Raw genomic sequence first — 20,709 nt, forward strand, 5'->3', positions numbered from 1 at the left:
AGCAAACCATTGTTCTTGGAAGAAATAACAAACCTGCCCAACCTCCAACAGATGGCAAATAGAATAGAAGCTTATCTTACAAACCAGGACAGTACTTTAAAATCTAAAACTCTAAACTATGCTCCACTTAGCTGAACATGTCTGCTTTAAAAGATAGATTCACATTCTCAATTCAAGCACCTAAGTTTGGAAGCCTTTTCCAAGGTCTCACATCAAATCCTGTAAATCTGAGGATTCTAAGCCTTCACTTACAGGCCCGAAGATCTGAGAATTCCTTGCATTTCGTTTTCCAACACTGATGGTGTTAGAGAGTGCCCAGGATCTGTTTTATAAGTCAGCTCTGGCAGGAACAAATTGGCTGCCTGAGGGCTGCTTGTGGCCTCTGACACCCAATTGCTCAGGGCTTCCCACTGCCCCAGTCCCTCCGGGTCTCCCCCAGCCCGGCCAACCTGCCCGGCAGCGGTGCTGCAGCCCCACAGGAGCTCCAGAGGAGCTCCACCAAGAGGCACCTCAGAGCCCTCAACCATCCAGCCAGCAACACACGGGCAGGAGGACACGGATGGTGCTTCCTGCCTGGGACAGGGCTTGTGGCCATCTCCAGGCACCGCTCTCGCAGGGATCCCTGCAGCTCTGGCCTTGCCCACCCGCTCTGTGGGCAGCACAAAGGCTTCAGCAGAGCCACCAAAGGCCAAGGGGCTTTTGGCCATTTTCCCTGCAACCCTGCATGCCTGGGCACCTTGCTGAGCACAAGCAAACTTTTCCCCCTTAAGGGCCTCAGGCCCCCTCTGCTTGCTGTGCTACTGAGCACAAGCACCCTTTTCACCCTTTCCTCCCACTTGCCCTGCAGACCCTGTGCAGCAAAGAATAGCTCTTGGGCATCTGCGTATTCTAACACATTCTTTATTTACTCAGGATAAAAAATGGAAGGGAAGAAAATAAATATCTTAGAGAAGAGGAAAATCCCACTGGCTCAGGTGGCCCCAAGAAAGAGAGCTTCCTGAATCAGCTCTCCTCCGAGCTCCAACAGTGCAGACATCCGAGCCCTGACAGACAAGGCCATGTCGTCCATTTCCGGCGCAGCTGATCTTGCATCTTCTGGAAGATGGAGTATCGCCCACACTGTATTGCCTGGAGGACATGCAGTGTTTGAAGTGCCAGCTCTAACACGGCAGTACTGACATCCTCTGTCAGACATTCAAGGGCTGCAAGAGAAAGGAACAGAGCCACGGTCAGATCCCGACTCTGCGGGGAGCCGAGGGGAGTCTCCCGTGCCAGGGCCATCCCAGCCAGCTCTTGCCATGGCCGGGAGGGATCAGGGACCAAGGGGATCAGCCCGAAGCTGCTGGCCACGAATCCCACACGTGTCCCTGAACCCTCTGTGTGCTCTACCTAGGAGAGCAGAGCTCTCCGCAGCCGGGGCAGGGCTTGCAGCTCGCCCCACAGCCCCCGCTGTCAGCCCGCTGCCCTCTCTCACCATTGCAGATCAGCTGGAGCTCTTCTTGCTGTCCCCTCAAGCTCCGCCCGGCCATCCCTGGGAACACAGAGCCTGTCAGCCCAGCGGCACAGCTCCTGCCAGCGGCGCTGCCAGCCCTGTGCCCACACGGCCTCCTGGCCCGGCAGGGCTCATCCCGGGCCCTGGCCGCTCGCTGCCGAACCCAGGGCACGGCTGCCAGAGGCGCCGGGCCCGGGTGGCGCTGTCGGGGCAGCAGGCGGGGCTGGGGCCGAGCTGCGGCGGGGCGGGGAGGGAGCCCGGGCTCGAGGCTCACCCATGAACCTGAGGGCCGCCTCTCGCAGGGGCTCCTGTGGGCTCTCCAGGTAGGGCAGGGCCCGGCGCAGGAGCTCGGCCGCGCTGCTGCTGTCCTCTGCCAGCTGGAGAGAGCGGCAGCAGAGAAGGGTTGGCGCGGGCTCAGCCCCTGGGCCGGGCGCTCCCCGCGCCAGCCCCGGCCTCCCCTGCCCGCACTGCCCTGAGGCCCGGCCAGCAGCCGCAGGCGCCGGGCTCTGGAGGGGGCAGAGGGCCGGCTGCTGCCCGGGGAGCCGCGGTGCCGCCCCGCAGCCCCGCCGGGCCGCGAATCCATCGGCACCCGGCTGGGCCCGCAGGAGCCTGGAGCAGAGCCCGCGCGGCCTCGGGCTGCAGCAGCGGGCAGGGGCACAGCTGCCAGCCCGCACACCGAGCACCGCGCTCAGGGGACTTCTCCAGGCTGAGGCTGCGGCCTCCCAGCCCTCCTTACCAGGATCTCAATGAACCTCCATAGCTTCTCCTTCTTTACAGATTTTTCAAGATCTCTCCTCTTCAGGAATTTGGCCACACAAAGCAGCGTTTTCCAAGAAGCCTGGAGAAGAGTAGAAACATGGAAATGCCCCGCAGCCAAGGGCCCCCAGGATCAGCGTCTCTGTGCCAGGGCCTGGAGGAGGCTACAGCCCTCCAGGCACCAGGGCAGGAGGCAGCTGAGCCCCCTCCCAGGGGGACAGCAGCAGCCCTTGCGTCCTCACCTTTGCCACCTGCCAGTTCTCATCATGGCAGTGGAAGAAGAGCGGGAGCACACTGTGGCACACTTGTGCCTTCAGGGCCTTTCTTCCCTTTTCCAGTGGAAGATTCAGCAATGTTCTCAAGAGCAATATGGAGAGCAGCTGTACCTGGCTATTGTCCTGTGTGAAGAGATGAAAATAAGACCTCAGCATGGGCTGCAAAGGGCTCAGCTGGGCACAGGCCTGAAAATCCACAGGGCACCAAGTGTCCTGGCATCAGCCAGTGGCTGTGGCTGGGGGTACAGAGCCTTACATGGTCAAAGAGAGGCAGGAGGGACTCAGCCAGCTGCAGGACAGTGGGGCTGGGGATCCACATGTCCTTGTCCATGATTATAAAGTTGAGTACCATGACTGTTATCTTAACAATCTCTCCATCTGCATCCTGCAGGAGCTCCACAAGACGTTCAGTCAGGTTCCACATTTTTTTGGTCTGTGTAGAACACAAGTTTGTGAAAGGCAACTCTGCTGCCGCAGGGCCCAGAAGCCAAAGGCCTGTCCCGAAGCACTCGGGCAGCTGAAGCGGGAGGCAGGAGAGCTGGGAGCGGCTGTCCCAGCGGACGAAGCCCTACGCAGCCCAAGCGACAGCGTTCCCCAGCCCCACGCTGCCTGCATGGCTTCAGCTGCTGCCCCCTTCTCACCCTTGAGGGATCGTCAGTGAGCTTGAGAAGGGCCTTGAGTGCCAGGCAACGCTTCTCCCTGCACTCGCTCCACAGGTGCCTTGAGAAGATTTGCTGGACTCTGTCAGCATTGTGTTCACTCAACTCCAGGTGCTCAAGGACCTGAAAGGCACAGGGCAGTGACAGGGGACCCGGCTGGCAGGAGCCCAGAACCGCACAGGGCGGGGCCCAGGCAGCAGCACAGGGCGTGGGCACCGTCCCAGGCAGCTGCGGCTGCGAGAGGGCAGAGAGCTGGGAGGCAGCAGAGCCAGGCAGCGCTGGCCAACAGGCTCACCTCCACAATGAAGGCCAGGGCAGGCAGATCCCAGCGTGGCTTCTGTGAGCTGAGCAGCCGGAGCAGATAGTGAAAGATGCGGGAACATGAGGATATGGAGATGCAGGACATCTCCCTGTCAGGAGTAAAAGTCGCTTAATTAAGACTATGAGCCAGGGGAACAGACCTCTCCCCAGAACTAACTCACAGTGGTCTGGTCATTCCCCAGCACACAGAAAGGAGAAATGGGCCATTAGGAAGGTGACTCTTTGTGGGCACCCTGCTCTCCCAACCTTCTCCAGTCTCCTTGGCTGTCCCTCAGTGACAAGGTCCTCTGGCCTCTGACCAAGGGACTGTGAAGGACACCCCAGACACAGAGCACAAATGCTGAGAGCAATGGGAAAGGGGTCCCACCTGGCCAGCAGACCCACAGCATAATGGTGGGTGTCAGCACAGAGCAGCGTGTCCCAGCCACGCTTGCGTTCCATTGACACCACCACATGCTCATACTGCTTTCGGCACAGCAGGGACTTCAGGGTTCTCACTGCAAACCTGAGTGCAGAGCAAAGCCCGGGTCACACTGGGAGCACTGGCTCCTGCCCTGGCCATGTGGCAGGAACAGAAGGACTGGGATGGAGCACCTGTTGGGGCTGGTAGCAAGGCTGTGTTCTTCCTGGCATCCCTTCCAAAAAGTATCAACCGCCTCTGACATCTCTTTGGTGCTGAAGAACACTTGGAAGAGCAGATGCACAAATAACTGCGGGAAATGCACCATCACTTTACGTGGGACACTGGGCTCCTGGAGGATCTTCCATATCACCACAGTTCCCTGCAAAAGACAAAGCCCCCCAAGACAGCGCTCAGTGCTGAGGTGTCTGTGTGACAGGGCCCGAGCGTGGCAGAGAGAGGCCCAGAGAGACACAGGAGGAGCAGTGGGCCTGGTGGCCCTGCAGCTGTCCCTAGTCCAGCTTTCAGGCCAGTGCCTGAGGAATGGAGATGCAGTGGGGGAAGGAGGATGGAGAGCTGTGGGACAGGCAGCCTTGTGGCCAGCAAAGGCCACTGGCAGAAACTCACAGCCAGGGCAAAGACACCCGTTTTGTCCCCATCGGAGGTGCATGTGCTGTGCTCTGGCCAGCGCCCCAGCACATCCAGGAGTATCCGCTGTGCCAGCTCTGCAGTCCTGGGCGTGCACATGATGGTCTTCCACATGGCCATGGCAGCTCTGCAGGGTTAGAGCTCTGTCTCAGGGCATCTCAGACACAGCACCGTGGCCTGGGTATCTCTAGGGGCCCGGGTTGACTGCCGGCTTGCCTTTGCTCACTGCCCCTCTCCAGCAGCAGCCAGGCAGCCCAGCCCTGTGGGGACAGGCCCCTGTGGGGCAACAAGGGAGCATGACAGCAGGCTCAGGGGTGACATGCCAGGGCTGGGAAAGGGAGCAGCCAGAGGGCCCTGAAACTCTTCTGTTGGTCAGACACCTGGCACAGGCTGTACAGGGCGATGGGTTGTGGTGAGCTGTGAGCCCTCTAGGCAGGTGGGCCCCTTACCTGTCACAGGATGGGGCCACACGCAGGAGTGTCATTACTGTGTCTTTTGGCTGCGCTTCTGTGAGATACAGCAGGGCGTTGTCCAGCCTGTGCTCAGCAGAATCATTGGCCATGAGCCACTGGTGGATGTATCTCACCATGGCAGGGACCTGGAGAAGGCACGGGGAGACTTGGAAAGCTGCCAGAGGGAGCAGTGTTCCCAGTGTCCCCAGAGAAGTGCTTCCCTTCCCACCGCACTGCGATGGCCTCAAAGGCTCACCAGTGGCCTCCTTAGGAGGCCAAGCAATTCCTGGGAGGACCAAACCCTGGCCACAGGCTGCTTACTTGCTTTGGATTGTAAAAACCTTCCTGTACAAGCAAATCCAGCAGGGCAGCACTGGTCTTGGTTTGGAAGATGGGCGAGTATGCTCTGAGCCCAGCACCCCTGGCAATGTTCTCTTCCTGCCGAATTGTCTTGATGAATTTGCAAACGAGCTGAAGGAGAAGGGCAAAAACCCATGGATGTTACATGGAGTGCTCCACACACGGTGCTCGGTGCTCGGCTGAGCAGTGACAGCAGGCCCAGCCCAGGTGGGGATGGCTTCAGGTACCTTTGCTGTTCTGTGGAAGCGGCCATGGTTGGGTTTCTGTTCTTGTGTCTGGTCCAGGGCTGCATCTGGCAAAGAGCGAGCGCAGCCAGGGCTGAGGGGCTGCAGGAGGGGCTGGAGAACACAGCCCAGCCCTGCGCTGCCGAGGCAGGGACAGCCCCAGGATGCCACAGGTGGATGGATCACGGCCACTGTGGGGTGTCTGCCCGGGCCCCTCTTCCGTCCTGTCCATGGGCACGTCCCCAAGGGATGGGATGGGATGGGATGGGGTGGGGTGTGATGGAGCCAAGCTGGCTGAAGGCACCAGCCCTGCGGCCTGGCTCTGCCACTTACCCTCCTGTGGTGGATGGAATGGCACCACCTCTTCAGTCTCCTGTGCTGGGGCAGCTGCAGGGCCGCCTTCTTCCTCCTCTACCCAGGTCAGCTTGGGCACTCTCAGGGCTCCCTGCCCCATGTCTCTGACCGGATTTCTGGCTACCCTCAGGAGAGATGCCTTGGAAAAATCTGGGGCACCAAGTCTCACGGTCTGCCCTCAAGGGCACCTGCAGAATTGAAGCCTTGGAAGGCCACAGCTCACCGAGTCCTGTGGTCTGGCCTCAAGGTGAGCTGCAAGAACTATGCCTCAGAAACACTCCGGGTTGGACAGGAATGAGCGCGCTGTGTGGGGGCTCCTCACAGCACCGCTCTGTCCCGTCCTCTCTGGTCGCCTGCTCTGAGCAGAGTGGCGTGCTCTTGCCACTTCCAGCTCCTATGTCAGCACGTGTCACAAAGGGCCCTTGGACACCGGGCTCCGTTCCATGCTGCACCGTGTCACGAAGGGCCCTTGGACACCCAGCTCCATTCCATGCTGCACCGTGTCACGAAGGGCCCTTGGACACCGGGCTCCGTTCCATGCTGCACCGTGTCACGAAGGGCCCTTGGACACCCAGCTCCATTCCATGCTGCATGTGTCACAAAGGGCCTTGCATACACTGCACCTGCCCTGGGGCCACCCCCTGCCCACCCAAAGTGGCCCAGGTTGGCAGGAATCCCTGGCCCCAAGTGTCTGAGACAGCCCAACAGGATCTTTAGGAAGGGCTCAGACCATCAGCAAACGCTGCCCTGCTCTGCGGGCTCAGGGCAGCAGAAGGAGCCCCCAGGGCTGCCGACAAAGCCACGCTGGGAAGGGCATGGGACCTTCCATGGAAGCTGCCACGGTCCATGGTCATCCTAAACCCATGGGTGTGGCACACACAAGGAACTGTGGCACAAGGAACTGTGGGCCAGGGCAGGAATTCTGCTCTGAGCCCTGGAGCCTGGGAACACTGACACCAGCAGCTGTGGCAGAGTCCCTGCCCAAGCAGACCTGCCAGCCCCCGAGCCCTGGCAGGGCTGGTGCCCGTCTCCTGCCCCAGAGACCTGTGCCCCTGGGGGCTTTGTGCCAGAGGGGGCCACAGCCACGTGCACTGGGGACTGTGCTCCTTCCTGCAGGGGCTGTTGGCAGGAACACCTGGAGGAACTGCTGGCAATGCTTGGTGTCTGTCAGATGATGTTGCTCTTCCCTAGAATTAATTTTTTTCATAGAAGGGATTAGCAGCAACACAAAAGCTCCAATAGCTAGTGAGATTCACAAGACAGAGACACAGTCACGTCTCATTGGACTTTTCTGCACATTTTTAAAGCATTCTGGATTAAAAAAACAGCTGAGTTGAAAGTTTAATGCAGCAGTTTATGTGTCTAGTTGAAGCCAGCAGCTAATACCTGGTGCATTGGAAAAATGAAGAGGCCAGGAATAACTCTCAGAGGAAAAGAAGGTGTTCTGTGTCTCTGAGTGTGGTGCAAGCACCCTAAAGGAGCAGCCAAGGGAAGTGCTGAAAGCAGACCTGCTGTTCTTGTGCATGTTCCATTGCTGTTTCTGTGGGGTCCAGAGCCACCAGGGCAGCAGTGCCTCCGCAGCCCTGCTCCAGGAGACGTGGCCACCCTCCCCATGGTGGCCGCAGCTCTGCGGGCCCAGAGCTCTCTGTCAGGGGGGCCTCAGTCACAGCACCTGGCCTGGGCAGCCGCGAGGGCCCGGGCTGGCAGCCAGCCCTGCCTCTGCCCCCTGCCCCTTATTGGCAGCAGCCAGACAACAGCTGTAGGGAAGGATGGATAAATATAATTATTAATAAATAATACAGCCAGGATGAGAACAGTCCTCTCTGCTAGCCGGACAATGCCCCTGCCTACGGATGGGTCCTGGGGTCAAGTGGACTGTTCCATCTCACCCCCCAAAATGTATGGTTCACCCCGCACCTGTAACCCTCCCCTGAAACATCAAGTGCATGTAACCCCATTGGCCCAAGCCTTGTTCCAGCCCACCTTGAAGCCCCCTGATAAGGGGGCTCTGAGGGGCCAGACGCTGTTTTGGAACTTCCCCTCCTCATGGAACTTCCCTCACCCTCTCAAGCCTCGCCACGTGCTGCGTCTGGCAGCTCAAAGCAGGACCTTTCTCCATCCCTAATAAACCTTATACCCCAAGAGCAGCCTTCAGAGATCTCTCGTCTCCATTCATCTAAACCGTCCTGGAGCCGGCAGCGCTCTCTACAAACAGCGCCTGCAGGGCTCCCCTGCCCACCGTGAAGGTGCTGGCACCAAATCCTGGCGCTGGCCCTGGAGGGGCAGAGGGCCGGCTGCTGCCCGGGGAGCCGCGGTGCCGCCCCGCAGCCCCGCCGGGCCGCGGCTCCATCGGCCCCGGCTGGGCCGCAGGAGCCTGGAGCAGAGCCCGCGCGGCTTCTGGGAAGGGAGCAGCATGTGCAGCACGGGCTGGTGCCCCTGGCTGCAGCACTGCACACGGACTGACTCCAGAATTCAGACCTTACAGAACATGGTTGCACAGTTACATTCACACAACAATAGATCTCTACAGCTTCAGGCAATCACACAGCAGGTTTTTGTTGCCACCTGGCAGGGTGCTAGACATGCTGCAGCCTTCTTCAAAGTGTCACCTTCAGAAGCTGCTCTGAGTAAGGCCACAAGAACAGCCATTTCAAGTCCACACACACACATAGCCCAGCAGAGGAAAGACAGGAAGGGTCTATTTATGATGTATTCCAGCAAAGGTTTATTGCATCCACCTGGCTGAAGGGATCAGGGACAAAGACCTGGCCATGTGCTCTGCACAAGGTTAAGCAGGGGTCAGTGGCCAATGGTCTGAGGGCACAGGGGCAGCACAAAGGGCAGAGCAAAGGGCATTGGCCTACAGGGAAGATGGGGCTGGCCACCAGGGATACCACAACCAATGAGGAAACAGGGAAAGGAAAAAATGCAAGAATTTGGGACACGGGGAAAGGAACTGGGGTGGATCCTGGTGTTGCAAGGCTCCGTGGCAGAAGTCTTCTCTTTAAGCCTAGGTGGAGAGTCTATTGTATATTCTTCCAAGACAAGGCCCTTGGGATTTCCCGGAAGGGTTTAAAGCATTCCACAGGTTTTATATAGGAAGGGAGTGAACAAAAAGCACAATTTTCACATCCAAGGCAGACAAATGATATGGGAAAAATAATTTCCAGAAAGGAACCTTATCTCAAGAATTTATGATGCAGCTAACTGCCATGTGAATCAGTGAAAGCCCAGCTCCTTTATTTTTCAGCAGGAAATATTTCCACATGAAAACAAATACCACTGCTATTGTTAGTGCTGGAGCCCCCAGGATGATGTCATGCACAGCATACAGTACAGTTGGGTGATAAAATGCAGGGAGAAAAGAGCAGCAACCTCTCTGAATGTATCATATGGATATAAAACTTGCAGAGAGTATCCAAAGAGGGGAATGAAGATGATGAGGGGCCAGGAGGGGAAGCTGTATGAGGAACAGCTGAGGTCAATTGGCTTGTTCAGCTTGGAGAGAGGAGGAGGTCTCAGCATGACTGGCAGCTTTCTCCCAAAGGACAGCTCCAATCTCTGCTCTCTGTGACAGGGACAGCACCTGAGGGAGTGGCTGGAGCTGTGTCAGGGCAGGGTCAGGTGGAATTTTAGGAAAAGGTTTTCCCAGATGGTGCTGGCACACTGACCAGATGCCCTCAGGGAATGGGCACAGCCCCAGGCTGACAGAGCCCAAGGAACATTTGAACAATGCTCTCAGGGATGCATAGGATAGGATTGTTGGGATGTCTGTGCAGGACCAGGGGTTGGACTCCATGATCCTTGCAGGTCCTTTCCTCTGGTGAGTCTATGATTCCATGATTCCTAGACACTGGGAAGGAAGCTTGATACAATGCTTTGCCATGTAAATAAATGCTATTTGTAGTGTTTTCAGCTGGCTATGCTCTCAGCTATACAAAAGAAAAAAAAAAAAAATAGTGACAGAATTCAGATGCTATTTTAGACAGAAAGAGCCACCTCACCATATCAAGCACTGCTCTGTTTAAAGGTTCCAACAATCTCTTCTCCATTTCCAGCTGCAAACATCAGCAAACACACATTGGAAAAGTCAAATGAATTCCAACATTCCCAGAATACAAATTTTCATGATTGAAACCAAGGAAGGATTGCCCACAAAGCCTTAGAAACAGTTCCTAGATAAATTAATGTCTCTCCCATGCAGGGCTGTAATAGCTGAACTTCTGCACTGCTGAAAGGTTCCGGGTAGAGGAGGAACAAGTCCACAATGTTCCTTTACAGTCTGAAATAGGGATGCAGGGTTGGACCAAAGGCTTTCCTTGGGGGGATGATGCTGAAATCCACTACATTCTGGCACACCAGCATTCCAGACCCCAGCAGGTCTGACAGCCCGTGCAAGGAACAAGCAAGATCCAGCTACTACAGGGCAGAACAGGAAGGGAGATTGATTCATTCAGACATGCAATTAGTGCTTGAAGGAAACCCATGCACAGGTCCCTCCAAGTGAAATGGAAAAGCAAAGGGATTTTGGCAAGAGCAGCAGAACTCTTGGAAATAGGAGTGATTTGCAACAGCAGCTTAACAAGGACTAATTGCTGCCACTGGACCTTAGGGCAGATGAGAAGATTTTGGGTAACACAGGAATCATGTCAGGAGATAAGCAGCCATCTCCAGTTTCACCACAACCTTGCAACAAGCAGAAAGGGCTGTTTGATCAACAAAAATAAAAATTGCAAGAAAATCCTGCTGACTCCTGCTGAGACATTGATACTCTGGTGCCTCCATTACCATCTGCTTGGGGGGTGCTGCCAGCTTCAAGCAATTATTCTTCATGAATTGGTACCTGTGTGAGCAACAGAAAGAATTGGTGAGTAGAACTCCCAGCCCACCTCAAGGCTTTGCTTTCATCCTCTCGACATCAGCTTGGGTGACTGGATGCCTTGTCCAGGGGAGGGTGTCCCTGCCCATGGCAGAGGGTGGAACTGGATGAGCTTTAAGGTCCCTTCCAACCCAAACCGCTCTGGGATTCTAGGATTCTTCTGAAGGCACTGCCATCCATCATGAGAGGTCCCTTTCCACAAGCTCCACCATAAACTACTGTCCCTTGTCCCAGGCTGCCCCCCTGTATCTAATTACAACCTGTTTTCCAGCCACATTGCAGCTCCCTTTGATCAGCGCTGGCACTGTTTGAGCAGCACTGGACTAAATGGCCTCCAGAGTTCCACTATTTTACAGCCTATTTTTTAGGCAACTTGGAGTCCAGCACATCCCAGAAGCACCCAGGAACTGGTGATCCTTGTAGATTTTATTAGGTGGTTGCAAGTCATTCATGACTAAAAGGCACTCAGTTCAAGTGAATATCCAGTTCTCCCAGGAAAAGAGTGAGCGGACTGGGGAATGTTTGGCACAGGTTTAAGGTCTCTTGGACGAAACCACTCTGTGGAAGAAAGAGCCAGGCCGTAATGTCCGGGCTGATCAAGTTGTTCCAGATTATCCCATTCAACAGTTACACTTCTTAACCTGCTGTCTCTAAAGGTGACAGTGTTCTCTGCATCAATATTCTGTCTGCTTTTCACATCCCACTGTGGGACCCAAAACAATTCTTTCTTGAAACTGGAGGCAAAAGGACACAAGGCTGATGACCAGACACTCAAACTGCACCTGAGGCTTTGGGTCAGCTCCTCACACTGCAGTTTATTGTACAGGACACAGGAAGGCTACAGCAATCCAGCCTAATGCCCCACTTTGATAGTGGAAAAATAAACCTTACTCCTGCCCTCACTTCTGTCTTTTCTATTTGGATTGCCTGCTCTTCAGAGTTAAAAGATACCAAGGGTAATAGATCCAGCACAGCAGCTCCTCAATTTCTAGAGGCCCTCCAACAAAAAGACAACTAAAATAACCTTGGGTTAGTCACAGTTATTCAGAGGCAAGCGAGCAAAACAAGGTATTTTAAACAGTGCCAAAAATTGATAGAAACCCCAGATGGAAAACTGTATTTTTCATAAAGAAAAACACAAATGAGGAAGAGAAGTTGGGTCTCGTTTCTTCCCCAGTATCAGACAATATGAATACAACCATCAACAATTAATACTAGCTCTTCTTTCAAAGACACACCAATTTAACACCACAAATGCTGGTAATTTTTTCAAGGCAGACAATGGATTTAAAGAGGGCTTACCTTGCTCCAGTAGCTGCTCTTGAATTTCAGCTCCACTTATTTAATTTTACTGGAAATCTCTTTCAGAAGGCCTTTCAAATCAGAGAGCTTAAAAAAAAAAAAAAAGAGGAGGTTATTTTTGTAAAGTCCATCTAGCTGAAGGAATGCAATGCTAATGAGCAATGAAAGTAACAAGTAATTGCCTCTGCAGGTATTTCACCCAATGCAAGAGTGCTCGAGAGGACAGTACCAAGTACAATGTTCATCAGGGCAATTAATGCAGCAAGCCCTGATGCCTCTATTTCAGCGAGTTAACCAGCAGTTACCAGACGAGAAAAGCAAGAGATGGGTATTTATTTTCAGGAGAGAATTAAGGTTAGCAGATCTCCTTTCAGTTTCAAGAGCAGCATCATACTCACTCACCACTTCCCCTTCAGTCTGGAAGCAAGCTATTATTTTGCAATCTAAATTATTTGACAGTAACCAAAAAAAGTACTCTGAAGTATATGTGGGTCTTTTCACCTGAGCTTCCCAAAAAGTCTGTGCTTCATACCAAAGCCACTCCCCACTTCAGAGGCCAAACAGATAATTCAGTCAAGCCTCAGAAAATAACCATTGTGAACACACATACCCATTTCAACATCACAGTCATAAAAAATTATTTGTATGACAAAACTCATAATGTGCTCTCTGGTATATGGGTAGCCTTATATTGCTTAATTACACCATGCCAACACCACCAGAAGCTAAACTTGACAGACACCTTTGGGACGGGGACATGTCAAGTGTGTGACACCCCTTCTTCCCACTGACGTTTCATGGACCTGTTAGACAGCGGAATGTTGCAGTTTAAGATGGAAATTACTTCTGCTTTAGTCCATCCCACAAGGAATATTGAGAAGCACTCCTCCAGTGCTAAGCAAGTGTCTTTGTTTCATTTCCCTGCACATTAGAAAGCTCTTGTGGCTTGGAAGGGATCTCACAGCTCATTTTTGGCTGCTCCAACCCCATCCAGCCTGGCTTTGGATACTTCCAGGGATCCAGGGGCAGCCACAGCTTCTCTGGGTACCCTGTTCCAGGGTGGGCCCACCCTCACAGCCAAGAATTTCTTCCCATTATCCCGTCTAATCCTGCTCTCAGTTCAAAACCATTCCCTTCTGTCCTAATCACTACATGCCCTACACACTCCTATCTATGGAATCAAAAGAGCACAGTAAAAAAGCCCAATTAAAATGGGGTCCTGGTGACAGTGACAAAGACTGCACACAACTCTGGGAGGCTCATTTTCCTTGCCATGGCACACCCCCTGCTTTACCAGAGAGAATCACATTTCCCGGAGCGATCTGGGACAGAAGTACCTTTGCATCCAGTTGTCTGAATCGATGCACTATCCTAGAAGCAGAAGGAGAACATGAAGCAATGGGATCAGTCTGGATACCAAGGAAAACTTGGCTAATTACCACACCCCAACTCCCCCCAGTGCTCCATCCTCCCAGGGAGGCAGGGCTGCACGTGACTGGCATCATTTTTAGTACAAGTAAATTAACTAACATGCACATTACTATTAGTAGGATGCTATTACATTTTCCTTCTCAAGACATTTTTGCTTCCAGTACCAAGGAAATGTTTTTGGTATTTGTTTGGCTTCTTATGCAATGCTGTTTGTCTCTGGGTAGTCTTAACCTAAACACTTATTTGTGGATGGCAATGTTCATGCCCACAGATATGGAAGGGTCTGGTTTTTCTTGTCCATTCCTATTAGCTCTCTCTGATTAAGAGAAATATTCAAGCTGCCAGAAGTTAGCAAAGTTAAGCAATCATACAGAGCAGGTTTTGTTCTCTAGCAGTGTTCCGTTTTCTTGCTTTCTTTCAGTTTTTGTTGGTTTTTTTTTTTCCTCTTAAACTGTTACTCTGAAAACAGTGAGACAGATCCCAAATGTTTCCACGAGCTGGCAGTCAAAGAAATATCCAAGCGTAAGTCTCCAAAGTTTCAAATACCATGATTCTAAAGACCATCTTCCCCTCCTCAGAGGTCTCCACAACTCATGTTACTAATTACACATCTCCATTTGGATTACTGCTGTGGGAATGTCTGAGATTCCAGGTCCAACAGTAAACATTCTCTGCTAAATGTAAAATCATAGAATTATTTGAGTTGGAAAAGATCGAGTCCAACCAATTCCACCACTAACTCAGGTCCCCAAGTGCCATATCCACACAGCTTTTAAATCCCCACGCCGAGATGGGGGTGCCACCACTGCCTTGGGCAGTCTGTTCCAGGGCTGGACAACCCTTTCCATAAAGAACTTTTTCCTAATATCCAGCCTAAACTAATGCTACAGCAAGAGTCAGCTGTGGCACTGCTTCCCATGATAAGATCTCAAAACACCATGGGAAGACTTTTTTTTGTCTTCTCTTCAGCAAACAAAAAAAAGCACCATTTCACTTCAGAAATAAAAAGCACATTTATGCTGAGTTTATTTACTTACTCATTAGTTTGTAAACACCTAGAGCTGCTGAAAATGTGCCTTCACTAGAAATGTTCAAGAGAAAAGTAAGAGAATGAAGACAAAGATAGGCAGGCTTACTCTTCTGATGAATCATTTGCTTTTGTATTGATTTTGACAAGGTAATTTTCCTTCATGACAGCTTCCCATGCCAGGATTTCATTGTCCTCATTTCTTGAGCCTGGGAAATGTATTTGAAAGAAAAATACTTAATTTGTGTTTGAAAGCCAAGGTGCAAAGCGGCTGGGTCAGTGTGTGCATTCAGAGGTTAATGATTCCCTTCTCCACATCCTGAGCACTCACAGCCCCACTGCCCACCTGTGACTCAGCTCTCACAGATGTGACACTAACGCCTTTCACTGAATGCTCCTGGCAACCAGAGTCACTTAAAAACACAAAATACGAGCAAACATAAAACCCAAAACCCACCAAATAAGCAAACACAAAACCAACCCACAACCTTACAAGCTCCAGAAGTCTTTCTGTACTTTTTTTGAGTCTTGGTTAACACAGGTGCCTCTGCTTCAACAGGTACAGGATATTCTAGCAAGATCCCATCTGGGTTTGAGCTTTCCATTTGTTTCTACATTACCCCATATTGGATCATTAGGAGTAACACTTCTAAGGACCATGATATATGATTTTTGATTGAACTGAAACACTTCAGAATGATGAAGAATTGTCTTCTCTAAGAAGCATTTTGTGGTGGTGCTGTAAATTCAAGAGCTGATACAGAGGAGCCCACTTTGAGGCATCAAAGACATCCAGGGTAATACTTCAGCATTTTGTCATGTTCCAAAAGGACACAATAAACCACAGGGGTTTAAATAAAAAAATAAAATAAACTGAGACAGAAGAAGCCCCAGGCTGGTGAATGGATGAAGTCCCTTTCTTCCACCCAGTGCTCCTCTGACCTCACAAACCCCTCAGCTGTTCCCCCACAATCCAACAAGCATCTAAGCACTCAAATCCCAACCATTTCCATAAGAGTTAAAGGGGAAGGCAGGATTTTACCACAGTCAATACATCAGTGTGCTTCCTCTGCAGTTCTCAGTTCCTATCATCAGCAAAACCACAACCATTTTCTGGCTCTAATTAACTCTCCCATTCTTTCAGAGCTGCAACATCAACTGTGCATCATTTGAGCAGGAATTTCTGCCACCCAACAGCTTCCCCAGCAAGAAATCCACGCAGCAATTTAGACAGCCAAAATGATTTAGTGCTAAACAATTTTATACGCCAAAGAAGGCCCTTCCTCCTAAACTGGTAACAAATCCAGCTTCTGCTGCAGGGCACCAGGCAGGTTACTGATGGATGGGAAAAAGCCTGTCAATTAATTCAATTTATTCTCTCTCAGCTGAGAAAACACTATATTTGCTGGAGAGGCAAGGGGGAAAGCTTGTTAAAACAATTTCTATCTGTGTCCCCCAACAGAAAAAAGATAAATAGCTTGAGCATTGACTTGTCACATTTTTGAGGTGGTTTGCTCATTTGGCTACATGGAAACTGTTTGTTCTCTTTCAGTCACTCCCTAGCAAGAAGAATGAATTACAAAAAAAGCCAAACCCACAACCTTGCAAAGCTGAGAAACAGCATAAGCAGCCCTAAAGAGTTAGGATTAATCTGAAGTCTTAATGAGTTACACACACAAGGCAATTCTACATGGAAATGGCTTAGATAAGAGAGCACTGGATAAATATCACTTGAAAACTTGAATCTTACTGAAGAGATTTCCAGCAGCACAGTGGATTTGCATGACAGAGGTCTACATGGCCCTTGGAAATCTCCCAGCACAGCACAAAATGCCTGGAATAAGCACAGGATGCCATGCAGGAACTGCAATGCACCTGCTGCAGAGATGACTTTTGGGCAACAAGGAAAAATCCAACTCACAACAAATGGATGGCTCTTTGCTTTCTTTGTTACAGCAGCACTTGAAGCATTTCCTCAGCACCATGAATATGTAGGCAAAGATGACAAAGGGGAAGGGGATGGTCAGGCGACTGCAGTATTCCTGCACCAGGAAAAAGCGTTGGAACTTCCACACCTGGTCATTGTTCTCTTGCACTGATCCAACAGTGTAACTGATGGGAAAGAGAGAACACAACCAGGATGAGTTGGTCACCAAAGAGCTGCATCAGAGCCAGCAACAGAGCATTCCTCTACTGTACCAGGGCATGGTTTTATAGTCACAGAATCCCAGAGTAGTTTGGCTTGGGAAGGACCTTAAAGCTCACCCCATTCCATCCCCTGCCATGGGCAGGGACACCTTCTATCATCCCAGGTTGTTCCAAGCCCCATCTAACCTGGCCTTGGACACTGCCAGGGATCCAGGGGCAGCCACAGCTGCTCTGGGCACCCTGTGCCAGGGCCTGCCCACCCTCACAGGGGACAATTCCTTCCCAGTATCCCATCCATCCATGCCCTCTGGCAGTGGAAGCCATTCCCTGTGTCCTGTCCCTCCATGCCTTATCCCCAGTTCCTCTCCAGCTCTCCTGGAGACGCTTTAGTCCCTGCAAGGGGCTCTGAGCTCTCCCTGGAGCCTTTTTCTCCCCAGGTGAGCACCCTCAGCTCTCCTAGCCTGGCTCCATTCCCTTTGAGAATCTCCTCTCATTCCGGCAGCTCCATGTCCTTCTGATGTTAGGGGCCCTAGTCATTCTGAAGGTAGTCATTTTTATTAACCAGGAGGTTATTTAGTTTGTTCTCCTCCTTAGAGAGTATTTCGCAAATGGGTGGAATTAAAACAGTAGGAAAAAAAACCCTTGAAGTTACAAATAAACAGGAAAATATATGAATAGGAAGAAAATACTCCATGTATTTTTACTACCTCAGCTCTAACCAGTCTTCTTCTAGCCTAGACACATGAGAACAGGATGCTTCTTCACAAGATATTGTGTCTTATTAACTGAGCAGATAACTGCTTTCTTAGAAAAAAGCCCAAACCTAAAATGAGAACACTTACAAGAAATTTAAAAGCTCCTGAGATTTATAGTAGACGTATTAAGGACACTGCAGGCACAGATCAAACCCACAGCACAAGGCACTGTATGGACCCTGCAAAGCAACAACCACAGGTGCAAGCAGCTCCCAGGCTGCCTGACCTTTCAGTGTGACATTAAGTGGCAGATGGATGCTCCCAAAATGCCTCTGCTCAGAGCCTAATGCACCTTTATGTGAGATAAATGCAAACCTTCACCTGGTGGAGATTCTCTTTTTGTGTAAAAGATAGATGCAACTGGTGAAAACTAGAGGGTTTTTTTACTGGCATAACAGCATAAACCAGAGCATTTACCATCAGGTATTGTTAAAGTAAGTGTTCTAGCAAATATTAAAGGTTTTAGGGTAGAGCTGGCTTACTGCTGTATACTTTCCTTCATTGTTGAAAGGTACTTGCACCCTTCCTAGGGAGTATGAGCATGCTTGTCTCTCCCCAGGCACAGATATGCTTTACCTTGGATGCCTTGCCAAAAATAGTATTTCTGATTTTCTTTAGATTCTAGGTCAGCCTGGGGAAGAGGGGTCAGAGCAGAACCTAAATCTGAGGCATTCTCAACTTATCACTCTCTAGCATCTCATCTCAGGCCAGGAAACACTGGCAGCGTCATTCAGCTGAGAGATGCTCTTGAGCAGCACCAGGAGTCCTGTCAATACTCCTGTTGCCAAAGCAACTTCCTGCCAAGGTACCATCAAATCACAAAAATAAACTTGTGGTCCTCAAGAAGGCTGGTCAGAGGTTTTGAGTACTCTTGTCATGAGTGTAAAGCAGAAAAGGACAAGGGCTGGGAATGGGAACAGAGGCACAACACCAATCCAGCTGCATTCCCAAGTGAGACATGAAGGCAACACACCCCCAAAATCTGATATGAGGAACTTCCCATGATTAAATCAACTCTGTGCCACAGCTTGCAGAGGATGCAACAAAGATTTCTGGGAGAAGCTGAGGAAGACATTCCCTGACCTTGCTGGTCTAGAGGTGATGGCACTTCTCAAGACAAAGTCCTTTTGCATGTCCCAGGGGGATGTGGCCCATTGCCTGTGGTCTAAGTCAGAACAATAAATGGCAGGTCCATCAAATCAGTACCAGACTTATCCTCACCACACAGCTGCTCAGGTTAATAAAACCACAGTGTCCTGAAGAGTGATGATAACTCATTTACTCACTCTGCTGCTCAAGCAAGGTCACTTGGGCAGCAACTCACATTTCGGTAAGGCTCTGACCCAGCATCACCCCTGTGATGGGTTTGCTGGGGTTTGCACCACACCCACAGTGCAGAGGATGCTTAGAGATGGAGGCAAAGGACAGGCAGCAATCCCTCCCCAGGACACTGCACCAGTTTCCCCCAGGCTGCTGTGACAGATGCAGAGGCGAGGCTTGGCTTCCTGCTGTTTTCCAGCACTCCAGTCTCTTCCCCAGAGCTATGTCAGTGCAGGGATGACCAGGAAGCCACGGCTCCTTCGTTACGTACCCGAACATGGCCACGAGCAGGTTGACCAGGAGGATGTTGGTGGAGAGCATGTAAATGCACACAAGGGGAATGGTGATCCACTCCGGGAAGCGGGGCTGGTTGTTGGCATCCAGCTCCACGCACAAGGGCTTGGACTTGTTCCCAGAAAAAGTGCAGTGGTCGAAGTTGTAGGTGGTACCTCAGAGAGGGGAGAGCAAACAGGGAGCTCCTCGTTCTGCTGGTCCTGCCCTCATCCCTCCATTCCTGCTCCCCGTTAGACTTGGAGGCAGGGGGCAAATGCAATTGGTACAAACAAAACTAGTGATAAAGTCCACAACCTGAGGATTCGAGGTATTGGTAGTAGTCCGGTTGAAATGATAGCTGCTCCTCTTGCAGTGGCTGATGAATTGCAGCTGAAGTGGTGATCTTTAGAAGGGTATAGTTTTCTCTGAAGATCTGGTGGCAGTGCAGCCGGTCTTCCTCTGCGCCGGGGCCGCCTCCGAGCTCCGCCGCCGCCGCCTCACCGCGCTCCAGCCGCTTCTCTGGGAATCTTGCCGAAGGAGCTGCTTCTCTGGGAAATCCCGCAAAGAGAGAGAGCTGCTTCTCTGGGAATCCCGTAAAGAGAGAGAGAGCTGCTTTGTCTCCAAAAAGGTACCACTTTATACAATAAAAGAGTGCTTGGCTTCCCCCTCTGGGTGGAGCATCTCACAATGGGATGATGTTAGGTTTACCAGCCCTGCAAGTGAGTCAGTCAATGGCCCATTAACAAACCATTACCTCTTCGGAGCAAACCATTGTTCTTGGAAGAAATAACAAACCTGCCCAACCTCCAACAGATGGCAAATAGAATACAAGCTTATCTTACAAACCAGGACAGTACTTTAAAATCTAAAACTCTAAACTATGCTCCACTTAGCTGAACATGTCTGCTTTAAAAGATAGATTCACATTCTCAATTCAAGCACCTAAGTTTGGAAGCCTTTTCCAAGGTCTCACATCAAATCCTGTAAATCTGAGGATTCTAAGCCTTCACTTACAGGCCCGAAGATCTGAGAATTCCTTGCATTTCCTTTTCCAACACTGATGGTGTTAGAGAGTGCCCAGGATCTGTTTTATAAGTCAGCTCTGGCAGGAACAAATTGGCTGCCTGAGGGCTGCTTGTGGCCTCTGACACCCAATTGCTCAGGGCTTCCCACTGCCCCAGTCCCTCCGGGTCTCCCCCAGCCCGGCCAACCTGCCCGGCAGCGGTGCTGCAGCCCCACAGGAGCTCCAGAGGAGCCCCACCAAGAGGCACCTCAGAGCCCTCAACCATCCAGCCAGCAACACACGGGCAGGAGGATACGGATGGCGCTTCCTGCCTGGGACAGGGCTTGTGGCCATCTCCAGGCACCGCTCTCGCAGGGATCCCTGCAGCTCTGGCCTTGCCCACCCGCTCTGTGGGCAGCAAAAGGCTTCAGCAGAGCCACCAAAGGCCAAGGGGCTTTTGGCCATTTTCCCTGCAACCCTGCATGCCTGGGCACCTTGCTGAGCACAAGCAAACTTTTCCCCCTTAAGGGCCTCAGGCCCCCTCTGCTTGCTGTGCTACTGAGCACAAGCACCCTTTTCACCCTTTCCTCCCACTTGCCCTGCAGACCCTGAGCAGCAAAGAATAGCTCT

At 51.6% G+C, this 20,709-nt stretch overlaps 1 protein-coding gene and 1 long non-coding RNA gene across 3 annotated transcripts; both read right to left on the reverse strand.

Moving 5' to 3' along the window:
• Positions 1–880: 880 nt before the first annotated feature.
• On the reverse strand, positions 881–1,604 carry LOC144246663 (uncharacterized). The gene is made up of 2 exons (XR_013340330.2): positions 1,475–1,604; positions 881–1,202 (listed from the first exon to the last, which is right to left on the reverse strand). It is a non-coding gene; the product is annotated as an uncharacterized LOC144246663 (long non-coding RNA).
• A 7,038-nt stretch (positions 1,605–8,642) lies between these two features.
• LOC144246724 (transient receptor potential cation channel subfamily M member 8-like) lies at positions 8,643–20,612 on the reverse strand. 2 transcript variants are annotated; one of them, XM_085585519.1, is made up of 6 exons: positions 19,075–20,607; positions 16,502–16,692; positions 14,690–14,789; positions 13,460–13,493; positions 12,123–12,209; positions 8,643–10,784 (listed from the first exon to the last, which is right to left on the reverse strand). In XM_085585519.1, exons 1-5 carry the CDS (start codon positions 19,122–19,124, stop codon positions 12,159–12,161), a joined length of 426 nt encoding a protein of 141 aa, XP_085441645.1. In that variant the 5' UTR covers positions 19,125–20,607; the 3' UTR covers positions 8,643–10,784; positions 12,123–12,158. The 2 variants fall into 2 exon arrangements, with proteins under 2 accessions (XP_085441645.1, XP_077641354.2); XM_077785228.2 differs by lacking the exons at positions 8,643–10,784; positions 12,123–12,209 and having other exon boundaries at positions 12,225–13,493; positions 19,075–20,612.
• Between the last annotated feature and the right edge of the window lie 97 nt (positions 20,613–20,709).

Source organism: Lonchura striata, chromosome 7 (genome assembly GCF_050655825.1).
Source record: "Lonchura striata isolate lonStrDom1 chromosome 7, ASM5065582v1, whole genome shotgun sequence".
NCBI classification, from domain to species: Eukaryota; Metazoa; Chordata; class Aves; order Passeriformes; family Estrildidae; genus Lonchura; species Lonchura striata.